This window comes from Dipodomys ordii, unplaced genomic scaffold (genome assembly GCF_000151885.1).
Source record: "Dipodomys ordii isolate 6190 unplaced genomic scaffold, Dord_2.0 Scaffold1, whole genome shotgun sequence".
In the NCBI taxonomy this organism is placed as follows: domain Eukaryota; kingdom Metazoa; phylum Chordata; class Mammalia; order Rodentia; family Heteromyidae; genus Dipodomys; species Dipodomys ordii.
Genome location: NW_012267217.1, coordinates 38,430,480 through 38,453,099, shown reverse-complemented (window position 1 = coordinate 38,453,099; position 22,620 = coordinate 38,430,480). Strand labels below are relative to the sequence as shown.

The window sequence follows — 22,620 nt, the reverse complement described above, 5'->3', positions numbered from 1 at the left end:
GCAACAAATATCCTAAAAGGTTGTTTTGTATCTTTCTCCTCTGCTTAATTCTTAGAGTAGGGGAAGCAAATGTCAGGCTCCAGGTACTGCATCAAGAAGTTTAAGCAATTTTACTAATCAAGAGATTTTGAAAATTTTGAGACTTGTATTTACAGATGATTAGTAAAAAAAAAAAGATTTTTACTGAAAATTCTTGTGGTTGTGATTGTCTCTACCTCCTCTCTTCCTATCTCCTTTCTTCCTACCTCCCTCTCTTTCTACACCCTCTCGTCCTACCTTCCTCTCTTCCTCTCTCTTTTCCTTTCTTCCCTCCATTCAAGACTTGAGGTTCTAAAATTTACTGAACTGTGCATTAATTGAGAAATGAGTAGAGCCGAATCCTCACAGAGCTGACTGGGATGGAAGATGTGCATTTGCCAGCCGCAAGCAAATGCCCATTTCCAGCCAGCCTCACAGATGCATTCGTTTCTATAGGGTTTCCAGTGAGCATTTTTACTAAATCTTCACTGTTTTTTTAGAATATTAATTTTAATAATGTTGACACTTTTTTAAAATTTTATTTTATTGTAAAGATGCTGTACAGAAGGGTTACAGTTACATGAGTAATGTAGAGAGTATATTTCTTGTTGAGCATTGTTACCCCCTTTTTCTTTTTGCCAGTCCTGGAGCTTGAACTCAGGGCCTGGGCACTGTCCCTAAGCTTCTTTTGCTCAGGGCTTGCACTCTACTGCTTGAGCCAAAGCTCCACTTCTGGCTTTTTCTGTTTATGTGGTGTTAAGGAATGGAACCCAGGGTTTCATGCATGTTGGGCAAGCACTCTACCACTAAGCCACATTTCCAGCTCCGACACTTTGCTTTTTCTTACTGTATTTTACTCTGAAAGAAACGTGAGGGCATTAATTATCTGTACAATTCATATTTTCTTCCTGCTGCAATGATTTGTCTGTATCCAGTGATTTCTATGGAAGAAGGTAAGAAATGGTATTCAGAATCTCATCAGGTATTTTATTTCAACTACTTCATACATTTTTTTAAAAAACACCATAAGGAAATAGATGTTATTATTTCCACATTATGGTAGAAAAGGTAGGGTTTGGCAAAGGTAAAAATGTTTGTAAAATATTTCAGGTAATGTATTCTAGAGTTAAGTGTTCCCTCAGTCTGATGAACCCTGTGTTAAGGGTTAAATTGGGCTATCATCTCTTCCCTCTCCTTTATCTCCATACCCAACAATCTGAATGGTACATTATGGTCACAATCTCTCTCTCACTCTCCCTCCCTCCCTCCCTCCCTCTCTCTTTCTCTTTCTCTCTCTCTCTCTCTGTCTCTCAAAGCCAGGTATCTTTGCAGAGGAGTGAGAAGAGAGAGCAACAATGCCCTTAGTTGTCATCTTTACCTCATCTTTCAACCTAGAAAGGGAGAACAGACTTACAGATTGACTTTTAAAAACTGGTCAATTATATGAGCACCTGCCCATGTCCCCCAAGACTAGGAGCAGTATGACGTAGATATGTAATGTCAGATATGGGATCCGAAGGAGGTAGAGAGGGTCAGGTTCTCAGCTACAGGTTAAGCCAGTTAACAATTATTGAACAGTTACCATATGAGCTTTCCAGGCATTATCCCAGTGAATCCTATACTCTGTGGTAGGTATGATTTATAGTCACATTTACAGATACTGAATTTGTCTAGCCTTGAAAATTCTTTTTTCTTTTTGTGCTTTTGTTTGGTTTTTGAGATAGGGTCTTAATATGCAGCCCAGGCTGGCCTAAAACTGTGATAATATGCAGCCCAGGCTGGCCTGAAGCTGTGATCCCTTTGCTTAGCTTCTCAAGTGCTAGGATTACAAGTGTGCACCTCCCTGCCTGGCTGCCTATTGCTGTTTAAGTTTTAACCACTTTATCTTATAATGGACATAACTTTTATGTTAAGCTCTAACTTCTACCTTTCTATGCTCTTTTATAGAAGATGACATGAAAATTGATGAGAAATGTGTGGAAGCAGGTAACTTTTCCTCCACATTGACTTACCTATGACCATGAGAACTATGATGCTCCTCAGCTATCGATTATCAGAAGCAGAGGTGTACAAAGAGACCACAGGCCCTTCCTCGAAGAAATATGCAAAATACCCTCTTTGCCCCTTCCCCTAACCATAACATGCCTTTCGCCGTGAGTGTGCATTTGCAAAGAGACGTACAGCTGGAGAAGTGCTCCTAGGCTAGCCTAGGAAAATATTCTAGAAAATAGCCTCTTGTAAAAGATCTAGAAACAATTTACAATAATCAGTGTTTCAGATGGTGCTCACCTGAAACCCTTGTACTCCTTGTGGAACAGTAGAGAATAGTGTTATGCCAAAATATATCAGTATTTTAATGTTAAGTTTGGTGCAATCTTCTGGTAGATTTTTAGTAAAGATAGATGGTAGTAGGTTCCAAATTTTTGAGAAATATATGAAAACTTTTAATATTTCAGTATTTAAATTTCTTTTGTGAATTAGAAAAAAAGGCCTTTTGTTTTCAAATTTATGGTGATACTACAATTAGATCAAGTTTCACTAGGAAGCTGGTGACTCAAGCCTGTAATCTTACTTGGGAGATGGAGATGGAGGATCATAATTGGAGGCCAGCTGGGGCAAAAGCTCTTGAAACTCCATCTCTCTCAATGACTGAACATAGTTGCACGTGGCTGATATCCCAGCTATGGGAGAAGCACATCCCTGGTGACACAGGGAGGCACAAGTGGGAAAATCAAAGCCCAGGTTGGCCCAGGCATGAAGTAAGATCCTACCTCAAAAATAACCAATGGAAAAAAATGGCTAACGGCATGGTTCAAGTGATTTTTGTGTGTACCTTGCAAGCTCAAGGCCCTAGATACAACCCCCAATACCACAGAAAAGGAAGAGGAAGAACAGGAAGAAGAGTAGGAGGAGAGGAAGGAGGAAGAGTAGGAAGAAGGGTCATTAGGAACAAATTGGGAATGATGGTGTATACCTGTAATCCTAGCTACTTGTGAAGAAGAGATAGGAGAATTACAGTTAAAGGTCAGTCCAGGAAAAAGTTAGAGATGCTTTCTCAAAAGTAATCCAAGTATAGTAGTGTTAGTCTATCATCTCAGCTACTCATGAGGCAGAGGCAGAAAGATCATAGTGTGAGGACTACCTGGGCAAAAGTGTGAGACCCTATCTGAAAAACCGACTAAAAGGAAAAGGACTAGGGAACAAGGTTCAAATGGCAGGGTACCTGATTAACAAGTAAAAGGTTCTGAGTTCAATCCTTAATACCGCCAAAGGGAGGAATCAAAGGAATCTGTGTATCAGGGAAAGCAGTTGCACAGATGTTAGCTTGACAAATGAAATTTTTCTTGACTTTAGTTGCTGGTCTAGTTTCTACAGATCAAAGAATTATTTCAAAGATTCACATAGATTTTTCCAGAACAATTGCAGAAAAATTCTAATATGTTTATTTTACTAAGCATGGATTCTAGTTGTTAAAACTTTGGGAAATATTCCCTTTTTAAAATTTTAATTGAAATGTTATTGAACAACATGTTTGCATGTTTCAAAATTTGAAAACTACTAAAGCATATTCAAGTTCGTCTATTTCCTTGTTTTCCTTTTTTTTTGTATTGGGGATTCAACCCAGGGTCTCCAGCATGAAGGCTTTATCATTGAGTCACATCACTGGTCCTTCAATTTTCTCTTTGGAACCAACAAATGTCTTCTGTCTCCTCGTATCCCGCCAGACATATTCTCTGCATACAAAAACAATGATGCACCTCGAACTTTTTGTCCCCAAACATGAAAGCATATACCTTTTGATCTGTACTATATACACTATTCTGTTCCTGGCCTTTTAATTACATATCTTGAAAATGATTCTTTTACGTTAAAAAAAAAGCCAACTTGTGGACATATGATTATGTCCAATTATTTATAAGAAGTGCTATTAAATAGCTTTATAAATATATCATTTAACACATGTGAGCAATGCTTAGATACAATGTTGCCTGATAAAAGGATGTGTATGTGGATAAACATAATAATCCCTATATATTTCAAGTTGGTCCGTGTAAATTCTAGTTCCTTATTCTCTCTTGCCTTTTTTTTGTTTTGTTTTTTGTTTTTGTCGGTCATGGGGCTTGAACTTTGGGCCTGTGCGCTGTCCCTGAAATCTTCAGTTCAAGGCAATTGCTCTACCACTTGAGCCATTTCTTATGATTAATTGGAGATAAGAGTCTCATGGACTTTCCTGCCCAGGCTGGCTTTGAGCTGTGATCCCAGATCTCAGCCTCCTGAGTAGCTAGGATTACAGGTGTGAGCCATCAGTGCCTGGCATAGCTCTTTGTTCTTTAAGAAATTGTCTCAACTAATAAGATCTTTCTCAGTTACCTTAACAGACTTCCTCAACCAAGCCATTCATGAGCTCTTTCTTGCCATGCTTCCTTACTATGGATGACCAGCTGTGCAGGCAGGGTGCAACCCTTCCACCTCCACAAGCTATCCAACAGAAAAGCTATGCTGTACTCAATTTTCTGTCAGTGACCCTGCGATGATCCACTTTCCCTTCCCTCTAGTCTCTTTTTTCAAGGTTGTTGAAATGAATGACATTTTCTTATGTATTTTATGTTCATGCAGCATCATAGATTGTCATAACATTCTTGTCATAACGTATATGAAACTGTATCTCATATGTGCCATAGAGAAACTGCTGACTTGACCATGATATAAGGAAAAAGGCAATTAGACTGCTAAAATGTCAACTTGATTTAGGTAGCAATGTAATAACATTTTTGCTTTTTGCTTTCCTGAAAAACCACAGATGAAGAAACATTTGAATCTGGTATGTACTAGACATGTATTTGGTAATTATTTTTAAGTGTGTATATTCCCTAACTTTGTATAACTTAAACACATATCTAGGGCTATGATACACTAATTATTCAAATGGAATAGTAAAATAATAGTAAAAGTAAAAACCATATTGGATGATAGCTATTTTAATTTGCTTCACTATAGTAACCATTTTACTATCTATATGTGCCCCCGTAACATCATGTTGCCAATCTTACATATACATATAACATTTATTTTAAAAATGAATTAACAGTAGAGTTCTGAGCTATTATAGATTTCAATTAACCTGTGCTTCTCCTAGAGTCAAAATTGTCCCCAAGGGGGCATTTTGGAGCACTATAGGGGTTGACAGGATTGTTTCATAGATTGGGGCACTACCAGCCTTTAACTGGTAGTATCAGAAATGCCAGGCATCTTACACTGTATGCAACCACCCTGACAATGAAGGGGTGTCTCTTCTTATGCCATAGTGATATAAGTTTTCAGAAGATCTAACAAAAAAAGTCTATTCTGGAGGGAGACATTCGAACAGAATGTTCAAATACCTTATTAACACATTCTGTAAACTCCACATGGATAATGAATCCAATTGAAAATGTGGTATCTATACTGAATCTGTTTTCTTCTTCTTTAATACATTGTTATTATTGATGACATCTAGTAAATATGAAGTATCTATTCCTCAAAATAATGTTGATGTCATGAGTAATAAAATAGGTCCTACAGAGTGGTTTGAAAAAAACATCTGGGTGCTAGTGGCTCATGCCTCTGATCCTAGCTACTCAGGAGGCTGAAATCTAAGGATCATAGTTTAAAGCCATCCCCGTAGGAAAGTCTGTAAAGACTCTTATCTTCATTAACCATGAGAAAGCCAGAAATGGGGTTATGACTCAAGTGGTAAAGTTGTAGCTCTGCACAAAAAACTTCAGGGACGTTCCCTCACCCTGAGTTCAAGCTCCAGGACTGGCACAAAAACAAACAAAAAAAGAGAAAAAAAACACTAAAAAACAAACAAGCTGGTAATCTGTTGGAGCATGTTAACATTTCCTTATCTTCATTTTCTACATTTTATTAATCTTGAATTTATTTGGCAAATTATTCCTACTTTGATTAAAGCAGTTTCCCTTTTTTACTGTACACAAGTAAATTTGGTCTATCATTACTTAGAAAAACAATTCTTATTTTAGTGTCCATCTATTCCCTTTGTTATTCTTTTTTTTGGGGGGGTTAAATGTACTTTAATAAGTATTAAGTGCTAATTGTGCAAAATAATTACACTATACATTGTAGATTGCATTAACATTAATACTGAAAATTATTAATAAAAATTTTACAATTGAAAAATTAAAATCTTTTAAATGATATTTGCATAATATTAAATTTTATTAGGCAAATAGCACATTTGCTATCTGTACTCTTTTTTTGATAGTTTGAAATATTTTTTTATTTTTTATTGTGAAAATACTGTACAGAGGGGTTACACTTACATGGGCAAGATAGTGAGTACATTTCTTATCAAGCATTGTAGCCTCCTCCTTTGTTTACCCTTCCCATCCCTTCCCAGCCTCCGCCTCCCCCATCCCCCCACCCAATCCTCCCCCCTCACCAAAGTTGTAAAGTTTGTTTTCGACATGACAACTTGTACTTCTCATTGTTGCAATGGGTCCACCTGTATCCTTATTTAAACGACTTGTTTTTCCCCTTCCCCTCCACAAATTATACCGACATCAAATACAGTGAAAGCAGGGGTTATACTGTATATTATATGTTATTCTGTATATATATATATATATATATATATATATATATTTGTATATTCTATAAGGAAAAATGTTCTGATTTTTCTCATGGCCTTTTCTATGGCCTTTTCATTTAAGTTGATAGAAATAAACATGCAATAGTTTTTTATATTTTCCAAAATAGTCATAGCCCCAATTTTATGTTTTGATATATATTTTTTTTAATTTTTGCAAGTCCTGGGGCTTGAACTCAGGCCTGGACATTGTCCTGGAGCTTCTTTTGCTCAAGGCTAGCACTTTACCACTTGAGCCACAGTACCACTTCAGGCTTTTTATGGTTATGTGGTACTGAGGAATTGAACTCAGTGTATAGATATAGATATATATATATATGTATATATATATGTATATATATAATAGAAATTAATTTTTAAATTTTTTCTTTATATTAGTTAGAACATTATATTGATTTTTTTAATTACTGATTTTTTTTAAATTACATGTATGGTATATCACCTATGAATTAATTTACTAATATTAGAGTTGGGTGCCAGTAGCTCACACCTGTAATCCAAGCTACTCAGGAGGCTGAGATCTGAGGATTGTGGTTCAAAGCCAGGAAAAGTGCATGAGACTCTTATTTCCAATTAATCACTAGAAAATGGAAAGTGGCGCTGTGGCTCAAGTGGAAGAGCTGAAGAGCTTAGGGACACCGCCCAAGCCCAGAGTTCAAGTCCCACGACCAACCAAAAAAATAGTATTAGAAAGATTGCTATTAATACTAGTTCTAAAAAGATAGTATTAAGACAGATGGAGTTGAGAACTACTTCTACTTATATTGTTTCCAAATTCCTATTTTCCAATAGATGCTTGGCCTATTAGGAGTAATTTAATGATCTACACTTGGTGTTATATTTGCAGTTAGCTTCATTTTAATCCCTCTATTATACTCATTCTTCTTTATTCTGTTCATTATTATACTGGAAAACCACTCCATACAACTACAGCTGTGTCTGAGGCTTAGTTGTTTGAAAGGTTTGAGAAAAGAAAGGCAGTGTGATGTAATGGGTAAGGTCAGGGATTTGTGCCTCATTGTCCAGGTATCAGTGTTGGCCCTTTTCACCGTGAGCCTTCTTACACTTTCTTAGCCTTTTGACCTTTATGTCTCAAATCTCTAAAATGGAAGCAATAATTTACATAAGCCAAGTGCTTAGGATGGAACCAAGCACAACAGTAAGTGCTCCATGAGTGTTATCTTGCTCCTTAGGGTGGCCAGCACCTGGTTGAGCCCTTAACTATGGTGAGGCAGCCCTACTTCATGGTTCTCAGTTGAAAGAATGAGAACTCTCAAGAACTTTCTGACTCTCTTAGGAGCTCAATTAAGGAGCAGTTAGCACCCAGTTGGCATATTTTCCAAGTAGATAACCCTTGGCAGTCATTCACACTTTCTCTTGTTACTCAGAGGACTTAGCAGGCTGTTAAGGATCTTTTGTTTTATCTCTCCGCATTGAATGAAGTATAAAGTAACCTTTTTGAGTTTCTCTAGGAGGTGATGTGTAGTCTAAGGAAGAACCTGGACAAAACACAGAAAATATGGTTGTTACAAAATGTAACAACAACAAAACAAAAACAAAACCCCAAACCCCTCAAACAATGTGTTTAGTGCTCAGATTCCCTTGTTCTTAAGGGGCCTGCTGGAGATAGAAGTGTGTGTGAGGTTAGACCGACCTAGCCAGGACTCAGGAATGAAGAGGCTTAGATGGGAGACTACTGCAGCATCTGCCCCATCGGCCTGGCATCTATCCCACCCCTTCCTCCCCTTCAGAGAACACAGCAATATGGCCTGTGGGGAGGAGGGAAGGTACAATCCATTGCCTTGCAACTTCTGTTTCAAGACCTGTTTTGTGCTAATCAATGGGACATTTAAAAAAAGTATATTCAGGGAAAGTTTTGATAGGTAATATATAGGAAAAAATTACTGCTTCTAGGAGCAGAGTTAGGCCAACTGGATTTCTCGGTTTCCAATGACACGGTCATTTGCCTTGCCAAATTGTACCCAACTCACAATCTTTGCTAATGGTGATGGGAATATCTTGACATACCATTTACCTATATTTGATTACTAATTTGATCTTCTCAAAGGCTTAACTTTTTCATGTTTCTGTCTGTACTTGACCATATATCCAGAGGAACTATCAGAAGGTAATTCCATTTTTATTTCCTAACTGTACCAGATCGAACTATTTAAGGTCTTTCAGCAGTAACTTGACAGAAAAACTTTTAAGAGGAAGGGATGGTACTTTCAGCATGAAATCAATGATTAAATAAATGTTCAGTTTCATAGAACATATTTTAAATGTATAAGGAAAGTAATTCTACTTTACACATATGTAACTTGGGAGATATTTGTATTAAACTTATTGACATACCTCAGTGAGAAAATATGCTTACTTATCAGAAGATGGAATAGATACAGATGTTTTCTGTTTTAAAAAATGCATTGTTTAAATAAGGTTAAGAAAAAACAATTATATATATCTGATCATCATATGAACAAATGTTCTTCTTATATCAATGATCAGAACAGTTGTAAAAATGATAACTGACATAGTAAGAATAAAACAATCTGGCTGGGTGCCAGTGACTCACGCCTGTAAATCTACCTACTCAGGAAGCTGAGATCTGAGGATCATGGTTCAAAAACAATCATAGGCAGGAAAGTCCACCTCCACTAAACTACCAGAAAACCAGAAGTAGTGCTGTGACTCAAGCACTAGAGCACTCACCTTGAACTGAAGAGCTGAGGGATAGTGTCCAGGCCCAGAGTTCAAGTCCCAGGACACCCAGAAACAATTGGCTGCCAAAGAATAAATATATCTAGCAAACTGATTAACTAGGGCTTTCAAGAGCACACCATATCTGCAAGTTAAAGCCAACACCAGTTTCTATTTATTTAAAATAAGTTTTCTTGGGTGTGTTTAAAAGTGCACCCAGTCTTTTCTGTGGTCTTTTTTTTTCCTTTTTTTTTTTTTTGGTGACAGAGTCTCATTGTATACATAGTATAGATAGTTCAGCTGGTCTCAGACTCAGCTGGTCTTTCTGCCTCAGTTTCCTGAGTGCTGGGATTTTTATAGGTGTGTACCACCACTCCTGCCTTCTTTCTTATAACTTTAAACAAATCTATAGAAGTTTCTTGCAGTCAACCACACTGGACAGCAATGATTTAGTATAATGAAGTTCTGCAAAGTATCTGTAGTTTGTTGGGTAAGAATAGGATGGAAAGTGCTGGTAACGTTTTTTGAGCAGGGAAGATGGTATTAGAGTTTAAACTGAGAGCCTCTTGCTTGCTTAGTAGGTGTGGTATCACTTGACCTCCTCATCTCATGCCCCTTTTGCATTTTTTTGTTAGTCGCAGGGCTTGAACGCTGTCCTTGAGCTTTTTTACTGAAGGCTATCACTCTATTACTTTGAGCCACAGCTCCACTTCTGGTTAGTTGGTGATATGAATCTCATAGACTTTCCTGCCTGGGCTGGCTTCAAACCATGATCCTCAGATCTCAACCTCCTGAGTAACTAGGATTACAGGCATGGGCCACCAGAGCATAGTACATTTGTTATTTTTGAGGTAGGGTCTCACTTTCACTTGGGCTAACACAGACTGACATGTATGCAACACTATGCCAAACCATTGGTTGAGATGGAGGCTCTTGAACTTTTTTATTTGAGCTAGCCTCCAACTGTGATCCTCCATCCCTATTTCCCAAGTATCTAGGATTATAGGTGTGAACTACCATACTTGGCTGCTGAGAGCAATCTTTTTTTATATAGCACCAAATCCAAATTTAATGAAAAAGAATGATTAAATTAACACTATACAGTAAGGACTAAGATGCACAAGATGATAGTCTTGTTTGTTTTAATCAATAATTGTGTTGAGAACAATCTTAATAAGACATCCAAGAATAAATAATGTAAAGATGATTTAACATATTCATTCTCTCTGCTCTTACATATTCTGTTTCTGCCATTCTCTGTGTTACAGATAAGGACGAATTTGTTGGCTATGGGCAGAAGTTCTTTATTGGTAGGTGATTGTGGGTGAATTTTTGTTAGTCTGTTAAGTGATATTCATCCTAGCCTTATGCCCCGATGAAATCTTTCTTTGTTATTGAACATTTCCAAACTAGTTCCTTATCCTGGTTTTTCTATGTCTGCTTCTGTCTTGGCAATAGTATAATCTATTGATTATTTGTTTCAGTTAATAATAATCAATAATCTATTGATTATTTTCAAATTTACTGAATAGCTCTTAATTATTTGTCAAAGCTTAATCTTTTGATTTTCTACCAGAAGATTCTAATGATATAATTTTTCTAACTATTAAACTCATCTTTTATGACCACTTAATCTCACCTGGGCAGAGTTTTCTTAATGGAAAAGCATCTGCCATTTAAAGCTCTCTGGACCTCTTTTTCATGAGGCAGGAGAGAACAACTGAGCTACAGCTAGGAAACTGGAACATTGGATCCCAAATGTGGATGCAGGATAGGGTCGATGGGAGAGCTTTACAAATACCAGTGGCCACCTTTATACATTGCTTCCAGAATATTGGCCCTTGCCATTAGATAAAGTTAAGCAGTGGAGGAAACCCTTAGGTAAGGCTGAGTGGGAGAAGCAGCTGCAAAAGCCTGAGTGGAGTCAGGAGGGTATGTGTGTAGGGCACAGTGGAGGCCCAGTGCTGGTCAGACCCAGAGAGACATCTCACAACCTCAACAGAGATGTTCTCTCATCTCACTTGTGCTCCAACACTGTGCCAAGCTCAGTAATTGTTGGCCTATCTAACAAAGGGGCTGTTGGCTGCTACAATAAAAGCAAACATATGAAAGATGATAAAAAGCCGGAGAAGGGAGTTACAGATATGGCACGTACAAGGCTACAATGAATCCTGTAGTAGGGAATCATAGTGTGGATATTTGTGTAAACTCATGGTTTTCAATATAAACAAATACAAAATACACAGAAAGAAGAGAGACAGGGAAAGAAAGAGATAGTTTTCTAGCTCTACATATTGAGAGGACTTGACAGCAGCTCTGCAAATTCCAAAAAATCCTTCTAATTCAACTAGCAGACAAAGGGGTTCTGGGAGTTCAGAAATCATGATCAAGAGGCCCAACTTTGCCACTAAGCAACTACCTAGGCTTTCTGTGTCTTATATATTCATTCATCTGAAAAATGTGAATGAGGGAAGCCTGTTTTGCTGTTTCCACCCTGGCCCAAGCCTCTATCATCTTTCACTCAGACCACTGCATTGGCTTCTTTCCTAACCACTATACCCTGAGACTATCTCCCTAGCATTTGCATCCTCCCCACAGTGACCAGAGGAACTCTTCAGTCAGAAATCACATCACATCCTCTCTCTCTCTCCCTCTCCCTCTCTCTCTCTCTCTCTCTCTCTCTCTCTCTCTCTCTCTCTCTCTCTCTCTCTCTCTTCAACATTCAATGGCTTCTCACCATACTTTGTTTTGGTTTGGTTGAGAGAGGATCTCCCTATGTAGCCTCGAGGATTCTCCTGCCTCAGCCTCCCAAATGCTAAGATTATAGGTGTGTGTCATCGTGTCCATCTTTCTAATCTCACTTTAACCCAACAACTTCTCAAGGTCCTCTGTGATCTGGCTGTATTTCCTTCTCCTACCATGCTTTCTTGCCCCTTCTCTGAGCACATCCGTGTCTGTCCTTTGAGTTTATGCTTCCCTCAGGTAGGATTGCTCTCCCCCCCACTCCCCGGTGCTGACCTCCTTACTGCATCAAGACATCTGCTCAATGCCATCTTCTCAGACACTTTAACTGAGATGCCCACCCAAAAAGCACCTTGTCATTCTCTGTTCATTTATTCTTTTCCTAAGCATTTAGTTTTGCTGTTTATCTTGATATCTTCTCTCTCAATAATTATGGAGTTATAAGAAGATAGACTTGAATTAGTTGACCACTGCATTCCAGCAACCCTGGCATATAATGGATGTAACTTCTTCTACTTTCCCTTGATATGCTTTTTTAATCTTCTAATTTCAGATAGACATATATATGTTTGTTTATATGTATATATTTGTATATGTAGGTTTATGTATTTTTTATATTTATATACATTTGCTTTTGTTTTTTGTAGCAGTACTGAGAATTGAACTCAGGCCCTCATGCTTGGCCTGAGAGTTTTACCATCCAAACAAGACTATTATATGAATGAGCACTCTAGGGTCACAGGCACTACATGCTTGATCAGACTTGCAGCAAGAAAGCATCTGTGCTGGATCTTACTGTCTTTGTGTTTGCACCCTCCCCAGCTGGTTTCCGCCGCAGCATGCGCCTCTGCCGCAGGAAGTCTCACCTCAGACAGCTGCATGCTAGCGTGTGCCATGCAGGGAGCTGCTGCAGTGCAGTGGGGGCCCCCTATGAGGAGGTGGTAAGATGCCAGCGGCACCCCTCGGACAAGCACCGCCTCATAGTGCTGGTCGGTACGTCCCAGTGTGCACTGTCTGCTCTTCTTTGGCAAGCTGTCATAGATTTAGTTGTCTTGCATTGGGAGTTGTAGCAAAAGTAAGACCCTTTATGAACTTCTGTAGAATTACCTTTTGAAAAGTATACAATTAAATGTGATATGCCATGCCATGTTGAACTTGTATAATAACAAGTTGCTATTTGCTGCAGTTACAACTGATAAGGTTCTGCCTGTTAAGAATTTGTTCTAGACTCATAGTATACTCTCAGACTGGATCATTAGTCTGTATGAGGAAAACAAATCCTTATAATTCATTTCTCTAAGAAAGTTGTAGCCATCTCCTTTAAAAAAGTATCTTAATATTGTTTTTTTCTTCTATTTTTTACATTGGTACTGGGGTTTGAACTCAGGGCCCTACAGTTATTAGGTAGACACTTCAGCCACTGTCCCATTGCATATACCCTCAGTGCCAAGGGACAGAGAAATATTGAGCTGAGGTGATCTGATTTTGTTATCAAGATCTGCAAAGTTGGTCCTTGTTTAGTATACCCTCACATTGAATACCCTTACATTGACTACCATCCTGGTGGTCTGTTCAGCTGTGAGCCAGGCAGGTGTCCCAGAGTAGAAAATGTTTGACAGCCAGAACCAGCTCTGATATTTGCAGCACCTGTTGAAAAATGAAACTATAAGGCCCTTTGTTCAAAGGTACAACAGCAGAGCATTAATCTAAGCCCAGTATCATCTCTGAGCATGGTCCTTACATTATTACTTAGGTTCTATGCCTGTGAAGTCAGGCTTGGCTTCAGATTACACACAGGATGCCCACTCATCCAGCCCATCAAAAATGTGACCCCGGATTCTGTAAATCCCAGGACAGTTATCATCAGTTTGCCTTCTGATTGTGTCTTCATAGCAATTTCATTTGAAGAAGAAAGGCAGGATGTTTCAGATTATCTGAAATGAGACTAGCAGTCTTATAGCATCCAACATTGGATAAAGTTTTCTGAAGGCGACAGAGTTCTACAATGATCCTACTTTGCCTCTGAAAGTTGGAACAATGTGGGTTATTCCATGAGTCACCAGAAAAATCCCCAAGAGTTTTCTGTTGCTGTTCCAGTTCACAAGAAGGGATATCATAGTGATTTCCTTAAAAACGTTTGTTCTCAAATTTCTGAAATGGAATAACTGAAATGGTGATTTTACCACAGGATTATATTTCCACATCTAATGATTGCTGCTTGTGATTGCTTTGGTTTAGGACCTTCTGGTGTTGGAGTCAATGAACTGAGAAGACAACTTATTGAATTCAATCCCAACTATTATCAAAGTGCTGTGCCACGTATGTATGTTAATTTTTCTTTCATAGAGGTTCATGCTTTGTTATAACTTTACTTTCAACTTGGAATGTACTTCCTTTATGAAACTATGTCATACTACCTTTCTTGTAAAAGTATAAGATATAAGGGATAATCCCTAAATACTTCTAACTATATTTATCAAATAAAGAAAACTGACTTACCCACATGTACTCAATTAGGCTTTAAAAAGGTGACTTTGCCTTTTTCTCATCTTAATAATCATACATATGACCATTCAGGAAATATAATGTTTAGCAATAATGGCTAACATTCTTTTAATACTGTTTTTCTGGCATTGTACTTGACTATAGTGTTATTTTTAAAATTTACATATAAAAACTTAAGTAAATTTATGAATAAGATTATTCAATATATGGAGGCTTTTTAAAAGTCATGTTTTCTAATTGCCTTTTACCAAAGACTCCTTTCTTTCAACTACCAAGACATAATCTTCCTTATTTTTCTCTGCACTCACCAAATTTTAAACACTTAGAGGTGTGTGTGTGTGTGTGTGTGTGTGTGTGTGTTTAAACTTTAAGATACTAGAGAACTACAATCCTAAAAATGTAAGGTATTGTTATTTGCTTATTGGAATTAATTATTGGAATAATCCTTCAGAGAAAAAATACAAAGTACTCTAATAACACTTGTTTGTAAAAGTAGGGAAGATAAAGACTTGAGATAGAATTCCTAATTTCAAGAAAATAGGTTTGGGGAGTAACAATGTTCAATAAGAAATATATTCATTACCTTACTCATGTAACTGTAATCCCTCTGACATCACCCTTGCAATCAAATCAAATTAAATTTTAAAAAAAGAAAATGAAAGGTCTATAATATCTGACCTCTAATATGTGTAAAAGGAGGTTCAAACTTTGACTGAGACATTAAATGAAAATATTTAAATAAAGAATATGAGAATTAGGTAAGTACTTCACACATATCAGCATTTGAAACAGCTGGGAAGGTTAATGGGAGATTTAAGGAGACTTTTCTTGAATAAAGCCATGATATGGGTCACTTCTGAGCCAATGGGGTTGGGAACAGCATGCAAATATGGCTGCTGCTTCTTCCCTTCAGTATAAGAGGGGGGAGTTTAGAGCTTCATATGTATTCCCTGCATTTAGGGGACACAAGAGACTGGTGTCAGGATTGTACTTGGACAATCTAAAGGACAAAAGCTTCCAGAAAGTAAGTGGCCAATGGCAGTAGTCTGTCACAGCAGGACAAGAGATAACATATGTAAAAGTCAGTCAAGAATTTATCTTGGCACCTACCCAAGAGGAAATCTCAGAAGAAAGCCAAAAGTAGACCCCAAAATACATCTGGATCTGGAAGGAATCACCAAGGTCTTGCAGAAACAGAGCTTGAATTTGAGAAACCCAGTTATTGTTTGTGATGATGGTGGATAGTAGGGTTTACAAAATAACCCATCTCATCTAAAAGAGAAAGAGCCAGATTTATTTTTTAATCTGTCAATTCAAAGGAAGTCAACAGTAGCCTTGGTATCAGGCAACTCAGAACTTCCTGCTTCCCTCTGAACTCTAACCATGGAGAGAGAACACTAGCAATAGAAATGTATTTGGGGGGAGTTGTTTTGTTTTTGTTGTTGTATGGTAACTGGGCATCAAGCCTGGGGCCTTGCTTATGCTGGACAAGCACTCTACCACTGATCTACTGAGCTACGTCTTCACTTAGGAGCAGTAGAAATGAATGACTGGAAAGAGAATTGAGTCCTACTCCCTGTCCCAATCCAGCTTCTCTAACTTCTGTCTTCCCTGGGTACAGCAAGTCTGAACAGATGTGTGAAGTCCAATATAAATACAGTTCATAATTCTGATTATTACATGGGATTGGAATTTTAACTACTTAATGGAGTCCCGATGATGAAAAAGTAATTATGACATGAATGATGACAGGTTTTTAAAAATTAAATTTAAGAATAACCAGAAGAATCATTGAAGTTGCTAGATTTTCATCCAGTGGCAAGAAGACCTTGCCTCAAAGGATGCCATGGAAGACCAGCAATGTTATTTCTTGATCTCATCCTATAAGCTGTGCTTCCTGAAGTAATGTCTTCATATGCAAAAGAACAGGCACTCATTTCAAATATAAAAGCTACAAAAGAAGCCACAGTTTCTCACTAGTCTCATCAAAGTAAAATACCCACAGACACAAAATTATTTTAAGAGGCTCAGATAGCCCCCCTTCAAAGAGAGATTTTTTTAAGTGTTTATTTTTGCTTCTTTCATTTGTTTTCATTTTGGTGCTGGGGATTAGATACAGAGCTTTGTGAATACTAGACAGTCACTGAGTTCAAACCCTTGTACCACCAAAAAGAATTGGTATTTGAGCCCTTGAAGATTAATTCCTTGATCATGTGGGGCCTGTATCAGGCTCCTAGTTGGGCATTTCCATGTGTTGACATCATCAGGTGTTGGTCTATTTCATTCTTAAGTTTTGTCAAATGAAAATACAGAACTTTTTTTTTTTTGGTTGGTCGTGGGGCTTGAACTCTGGGCCTGGGAGTTGTATCTGAGCTCTCCAGCTCAAGGCAAGTGCTCTGCCACTTGAGCCACAGTGCTACTTCCAGTTTTCTGGTGGTTAATTGGAGACAAGAGTCTCAGGAGCCAGGCACGGGTGGCTCACGCCTGTAATCCTAGCTACTCAGGAGGCTGAGATCTGAGGATCGTAGTCCAAAGCCAGCCCAGGCAGGAAAGTCCGTGAGACTCTTATCTCCAATAAACCACTAGAAAACCAGAAGTGGCACTGGGGCTCCAGTGGTAGAGAGCTCGCCTTGAGCTGAAGAGTGCAGGGACAGCACCCAAGCCCAGAGTTCAAGCCCCATGACTGACCAAAAACAAAAACAAAGAGTCTCAGGAATTTTCCTGCCTGGGCTGGCTTTGAAACTCAAACCTCAGATCTCAGCCTCCTGAGTAGCTAAGATTACAGGTGTGAGCCACTGGCACCAGGCTTCAGAACTTTTCTTTTTAATAAATAAGGGAAAATTGCTCTAGCAGAGACTAATGGGTATGCTTTGCAGCATGTAGGATACAGAGTTAGAATTGTGCATTTTTATTCTTTGAGTTCTAAGAACCTAGTAGGGGGTATGTACTAGCTGAATAAATATATGCTGACAATAGACAAGTCGCTTTTAGGTATTTGGTGAAATTAAGGAGCTTATAATTAAAATGGCCCTATCAGAAAGTCAGATTGGAAAGTTATCTGGATTGACCAAGGGTTTTTTTTTCTTCTGTTGTTGTTTGGGTGTTTTTTTTTCCTGTTGTTTGTTTGGTTTTGTTTTCCCAGAACTCAGGTGGCCAGGTGCTTGCTCAGGTTGCTAATGCTGGAGCTCTACTACTTGAGTCATGCCTCCAGTCTAGTATTTTGTGGGTTAATTCAAGATGGAGTTTCAAAAACTTGTCTGCCATGGCTAGCTTCAAACATTGGTACTCCAGGTCTCAGCCTCTCAGTAGGTAAGATTACAGACAGGCATGAGCCACCAGAACCTGCCTAGGATTGGCCAAGATTTTGATAATATCCAAAACTAATCATCACCTCCACTAGGGTATTGATTCATCTAGGAAAGACTGCAGATTGTCATGGGCTGTCTCTATTTCATATCTGAGACAATCAGATTTGATATAGTAAAAAATATTACTCTAGATCAGGGTAATTTGGTTATTTATAACATCAGATGAGGGCAATATAAAACTGTCAATACGGGCTGGGAAGATGGCTCAGTGGTAGAGCGCTTGCCTTGCATGCATGAGGCCCTGGGTTCGATTCCTCAGCACCACATAAGCAAAAAAGAAAAAAGCCGAAAGTGGTGCTCTGGCTCCAGTAGTAGAGCGCTAGCACTGAGCTGAAGACCTGAGGGACAGCGCCCAGGCCCAGAGTTCAGGCCCCATGACTGGACCCAAAAAAGAAAAAAACAACCCCCCCCCAAAAAAACTGTCAGTACAAGCAGATGACCACCAACAGCCAACAGCATTGGAGGAGCATACGTTCTCTTGTGTACTACATAATTTCTTAGGCATCATCTGGCCTGTGAGCCACACATTCCCCATCCCTGGGAAAGAAGCACAACCGGTAGACTCTAGTTTTAGCTTTGCTCTTCATTGATCTTAAGAATGTGATCAAGTTAGTTACACTCCAGAAGCATCAGTTACTCCTCAGTAAAAATATGGGACAACATTTTACCTCGCTAGAAGTTCAGAGCATGAAGTCAGAAATGCATTGTCTATATAAACAATATTGTTGGTGTTGCCACATGTGAGCATACAGGCATCTTAGTTAGGGTTCGCATACAATCAGTATTGTCTGCTTGGAAGTAATAGAATGTGTTCTTTAGAACTCCTTATGCTGGCTTGAAAACATTTGTTTCCACACTATGAACAATCAATGAAGATTTACAGATTGACTGATTTTGATAACTTCCACTTTCTTATAATCAATTCAGTATTCCACTTTTTGGTCCTAGCATTTACCTGTGTATGGATTCATTTATTTGTTCTGATTGGGCTTCTTCATCCAAATGCATATTGGTAACAAGTCTAAACATTTTGAAGACACTGAAACTTTTCATTATCCCCCCTTTTTTTTGACAGACACTACTCGTTCCCCAAAGAGTTATGAAGTGAATGGACGTGAGTATCACTATGTGTCAAAGGAAGAATTTGAAAGCCTCATATATAGTCACAGGTAAGGGCTAGTAGAAAAGCTAATTTTTGCCTAAGGTTATTTGACCTACAAAATAACCTCCATTTTTATGGATTTTCTAAAGCTCCTGGTGGTGGTTTAATTCCTCTTCTTTCTGGAGAGTTATGCAAGAAGCATAACTACACTGGTATAACAATTCATTGAGTTTGGAAAGGGAGCAGAATTGAGCTGCAAGCTTAAGAGGATTTAAGGAAGTAGCTATGTCTTAGGTCTCCCAATATATTTGTTTCTACTGCTGAATATCCATTTATACCAGCAAAGTCTATTTAAATTCAGTTTGCCTTCATGTAACTATGATTAATATTTCACTTGTTGAAAGAATTTTTGTTTCTTTGGTTCCATCCTGGCAGGATGCTGGAGTATGGTGAGTACAAAGGCCACCTGTATGGTACTAGTGTGGATGCTGTTCAGGCAGTCCTGGATAAAGGAAAGATCTGTGTCATGGACTTGGAGCCTCAGGTGGGTCTGTGGTGGAATGTTTCTCATCTCTTCCTAGTCATGAGTACATGTCAACCTATGTTGTTCATGTGCCAAGATATTGTATTGTAACCTTTTGAAGAATAAGACCACTTCTCACTTCCCAGAGCCAGGTTGTTACTTGAAGTGTCAGTTGCTAACATTTTGTTTTGAGTTGGTGAGGGAGTCTGCTCCTCAGACACAAAACCAGAACTAGGTGCTCTACCATTTTGAGCCACAGCGCCATTTCCAGTTTTCTGGTGGTTAATTGCTGATAACAGTTTCATGGACTTTCCTGCAGCAGCTGGCTTTGAACCTCGATTCTCAGATCTCAGCCTCCTCCTGAGTAGCTAGGATAATAGGCATGAGCCACTAGTGCTCAGCTAGGCCCAGTTTTTATGATCAATGTTCTTTAGTCATTCAAAATGTATACTTTGTGTGCTAAAGGGAATTGTAAGAAGAGAGCTATGTTCTCCTTGGGTCAAGGCCTATGATCAGTGTGAACATGGCAGTAGTATCTAATGTGAAGTAATGGCAGAAAGAGAGGGCAGTGGGAGTGGAATAGAGTTATCTTTTTTTTTTTTGGGTCTGGTCATGGGGCTTGAACTCTGGGCCTGGGCGCTGTCCCTCAGCTCTTCAGCTCAAGGCTAGCACTCTACCACTTGAGCCACAGCGCCACTTCTGGCTTTTTTCTTTTTGCTTATGTGGTGCTGAGGAATCGAACCCAGGGCCTTGTGCATGCAAGGCAAGCGCTCTACCACTGAGCCACCTTCCCAGCCCTAGAGTTGTTTCTTAAGTTTCTAGTTTTGCCTTTGTTGTAAGGTATTATGCACTGGAGTTCCTCCTCTCAGAAAGTTTATGTTATGGATAGGACTTATTTGCTAGTTAGATTTTAATAATTAGAGCTAGAAAAAAAGAGCCTGGATTTAAGCCTAATTTTACATGCCCTACCTTTTATTATTAAAATATTTTTTATGATGGAATTGTTGGGATACATAAGACTATATATACTCTTACTAAAATGCAACTGCTCATTTCTGGCTTTAGAAAATTTGAGAACATTCATGATGACTCTAGGTAGTACTTCTGCTTTTAAATGAATATTTAATATTTTCCTGTAGGATATTCAAGTGGCTCGGACTAATGAACTGAAGCCCTATGTCATATTTATAAAGCCATCTAATCTGAGTTGTATGAAACAATCTCGGAAAAATGCGAAGATTATTACCGACTACTTTGTGGACATGAAGTTCAAGGTAGATAAAGGACAAAATCATCGTATTGCTTTCATGCTGGCCAGGCTGGGGAAATCCAGATCAGATTGGGCTGAGCTAAGGACCGTGGATCTCATTGTCTACCGCACTGCTTCTTTCACTCTCTCCCTAAAAACATCTCAATGAATGGTTTGACTTAAAAATTATTTTCACAGGAACTTAAATAATGTAATTTTGTCTCTAATGATAACTCTATCACACCAGCTATTTGCTATCTGCCAAATAATGTCATTCCTAATCAGATTAATTAATATGCTCATCTGGAATTGTTTTATTTAAGCTGGTGATTTTTTCCTTTGGCTTTATGCTATACGTGGTTGAGAGCTTCAAGTGTGTAGGTAACGACAGACCATTATACAAACTATTACAAATCTTACAAAACTGATCAGAGACACATGGAGAAAGATTAAAGGTTGAAATTTAAGTTGTAGTTTAATAGAAGCTGTTTAGCTGTGCTTTGTGGTACATACTCATAATTCCAGAACTCAGAGGCAAAGGCAGGAGGCTCACAATTTCCAGGTCAGCTTCAGCTACAGAGGAGACCCTGTTTAAAAATGAAATATATTTGACTTACATTTTGTTGTTTTTGTTCTCATTCTGGACAATGAGCTTGAATTCAGGGCCATGGAAGTATACTTCCATGCTAGTTACTAAGAGGTGGAGTCTCCAAAATTTCTCTGCCCAATCTGGCTTCAAATGGAGATCCTCCAAGTCTCAAGCCACCTGAGTAGCTAGGATTACAAGTGTGCACTTTGGGGCTGACCAAACTGCTCTTATAACAAGCTTCACACCTGAATGTGCAAGCACAACAGACTGGGTTACTTTTCCATTTGTCTCGCTAAGTCCTTGGCATCTCTATTTTATTTCTCCTGAAGGATGAAGACCTACAAGAAATGGGAGAGATAGCCCAAAAGATGGAGATTCAGTTTGGTCAGTTCTTTGATCATGTCATTGTGAATGACAACTTGCAAGATGCATGTGCCCAGTTGTTGTCTGCCATACAAAATGCTCAGGAAGAGCCACAGTGGGTACCAACAATATGGGTTTCTTCTGATACACAGTCTTAATCTGTTCTTCTGCTTAACATGGAGGAGTTTTAACATTGCCCTGGCTCCAAAGATCTGGATATCTGCAATTTAAAACAGTATTTGATCCACTATAATGTGTGCAACTTACAAAGTACTATTTATTAATTTTTCTATTTTGAAAATCATTATTGCCAGAGTTGGGGTTTTTTGCACAGCTGGAGCTCTACCATTCGAACCATACCAACTGTGCTTTTTGTAATCTCTTAACTTTTCTACTTAAGCTGGTTGTGGACTGTGGTCCTCTGGATCTCAGTCTCCAGAGTAACTAAGATTACTAGTGTGAGCCATGGGCACCCAGCTAAAAATTTGAAATTTGTTAAAAAAATTATATGGTTATAAATGGTATTGTACAGTTATATGGAATTTATCGATTTGACTTTTAGGCAAAACTCGCTCCTTTTACCTTACATAAAAGACTATGAACAATGTTAACTCACTGAACCTATGAGAACTTTTCGTAGATTTCATATGGTCTTTATAAGATTCAGGTAAGAATGCTTTCTTAAATAAAACAAGCAGTATAGAACTTCAGAAACTTTTTTTTTACTTTATAAAAGTTTTCTATTTTGTGAAATTTCTTTCTACAAAAAGTGCCTAACCATCTCAGCAAGAGAAAAGTTAACATACATATTT

At 38.4% G+C, this 22,620-nt stretch overlaps 1 protein-coding gene across 1 annotated transcript in view; it reads left to right on the top strand.

Annotated features, from left to right (window-relative positions):
• Mpp4 (membrane protein, palmitoylated 4 (MAGUK p55 subfamily member 4)) overlaps positions 1–22,221 on the top strand; it is a 37,578-nt gene extending 15,357 nt beyond the window's left edge. The window contains exons 11-21 of the mRNA XM_013037757.1: positions 954–971; positions 1,966–2,004; positions 4,820–4,840; positions 8,781–8,795; positions 10,636–10,677; positions 12,932–13,102; positions 14,348–14,428; positions 19,058–19,151; positions 19,520–19,628; positions 20,747–20,881; positions 21,775–22,221. Of these exons, the coding sequence (XP_012893211.1) occupies positions 954–971; positions 1,966–2,004; positions 4,820–4,840; positions 8,781–8,795; positions 10,636–10,677; positions 12,932–13,102; positions 14,348–14,428; positions 19,058–19,151; positions 19,520–19,628; positions 20,747–20,881; positions 21,775–21,966 (917 nt within the window). The 3' untranslated portion in view covers positions 21,967–22,221. The remainder of the gene's footprint in view (positions 1–953; positions 972–1,965; positions 2,005–4,819; positions 4,841–8,780; positions 8,796–10,635; positions 10,678–12,931; positions 13,103–14,347; positions 14,429–19,057; positions 19,152–19,519; positions 19,629–20,746; positions 20,882–21,774) is intronic.
• The last annotated feature ends 399 nt before the right edge of the window (positions 22,222–22,620 follow it).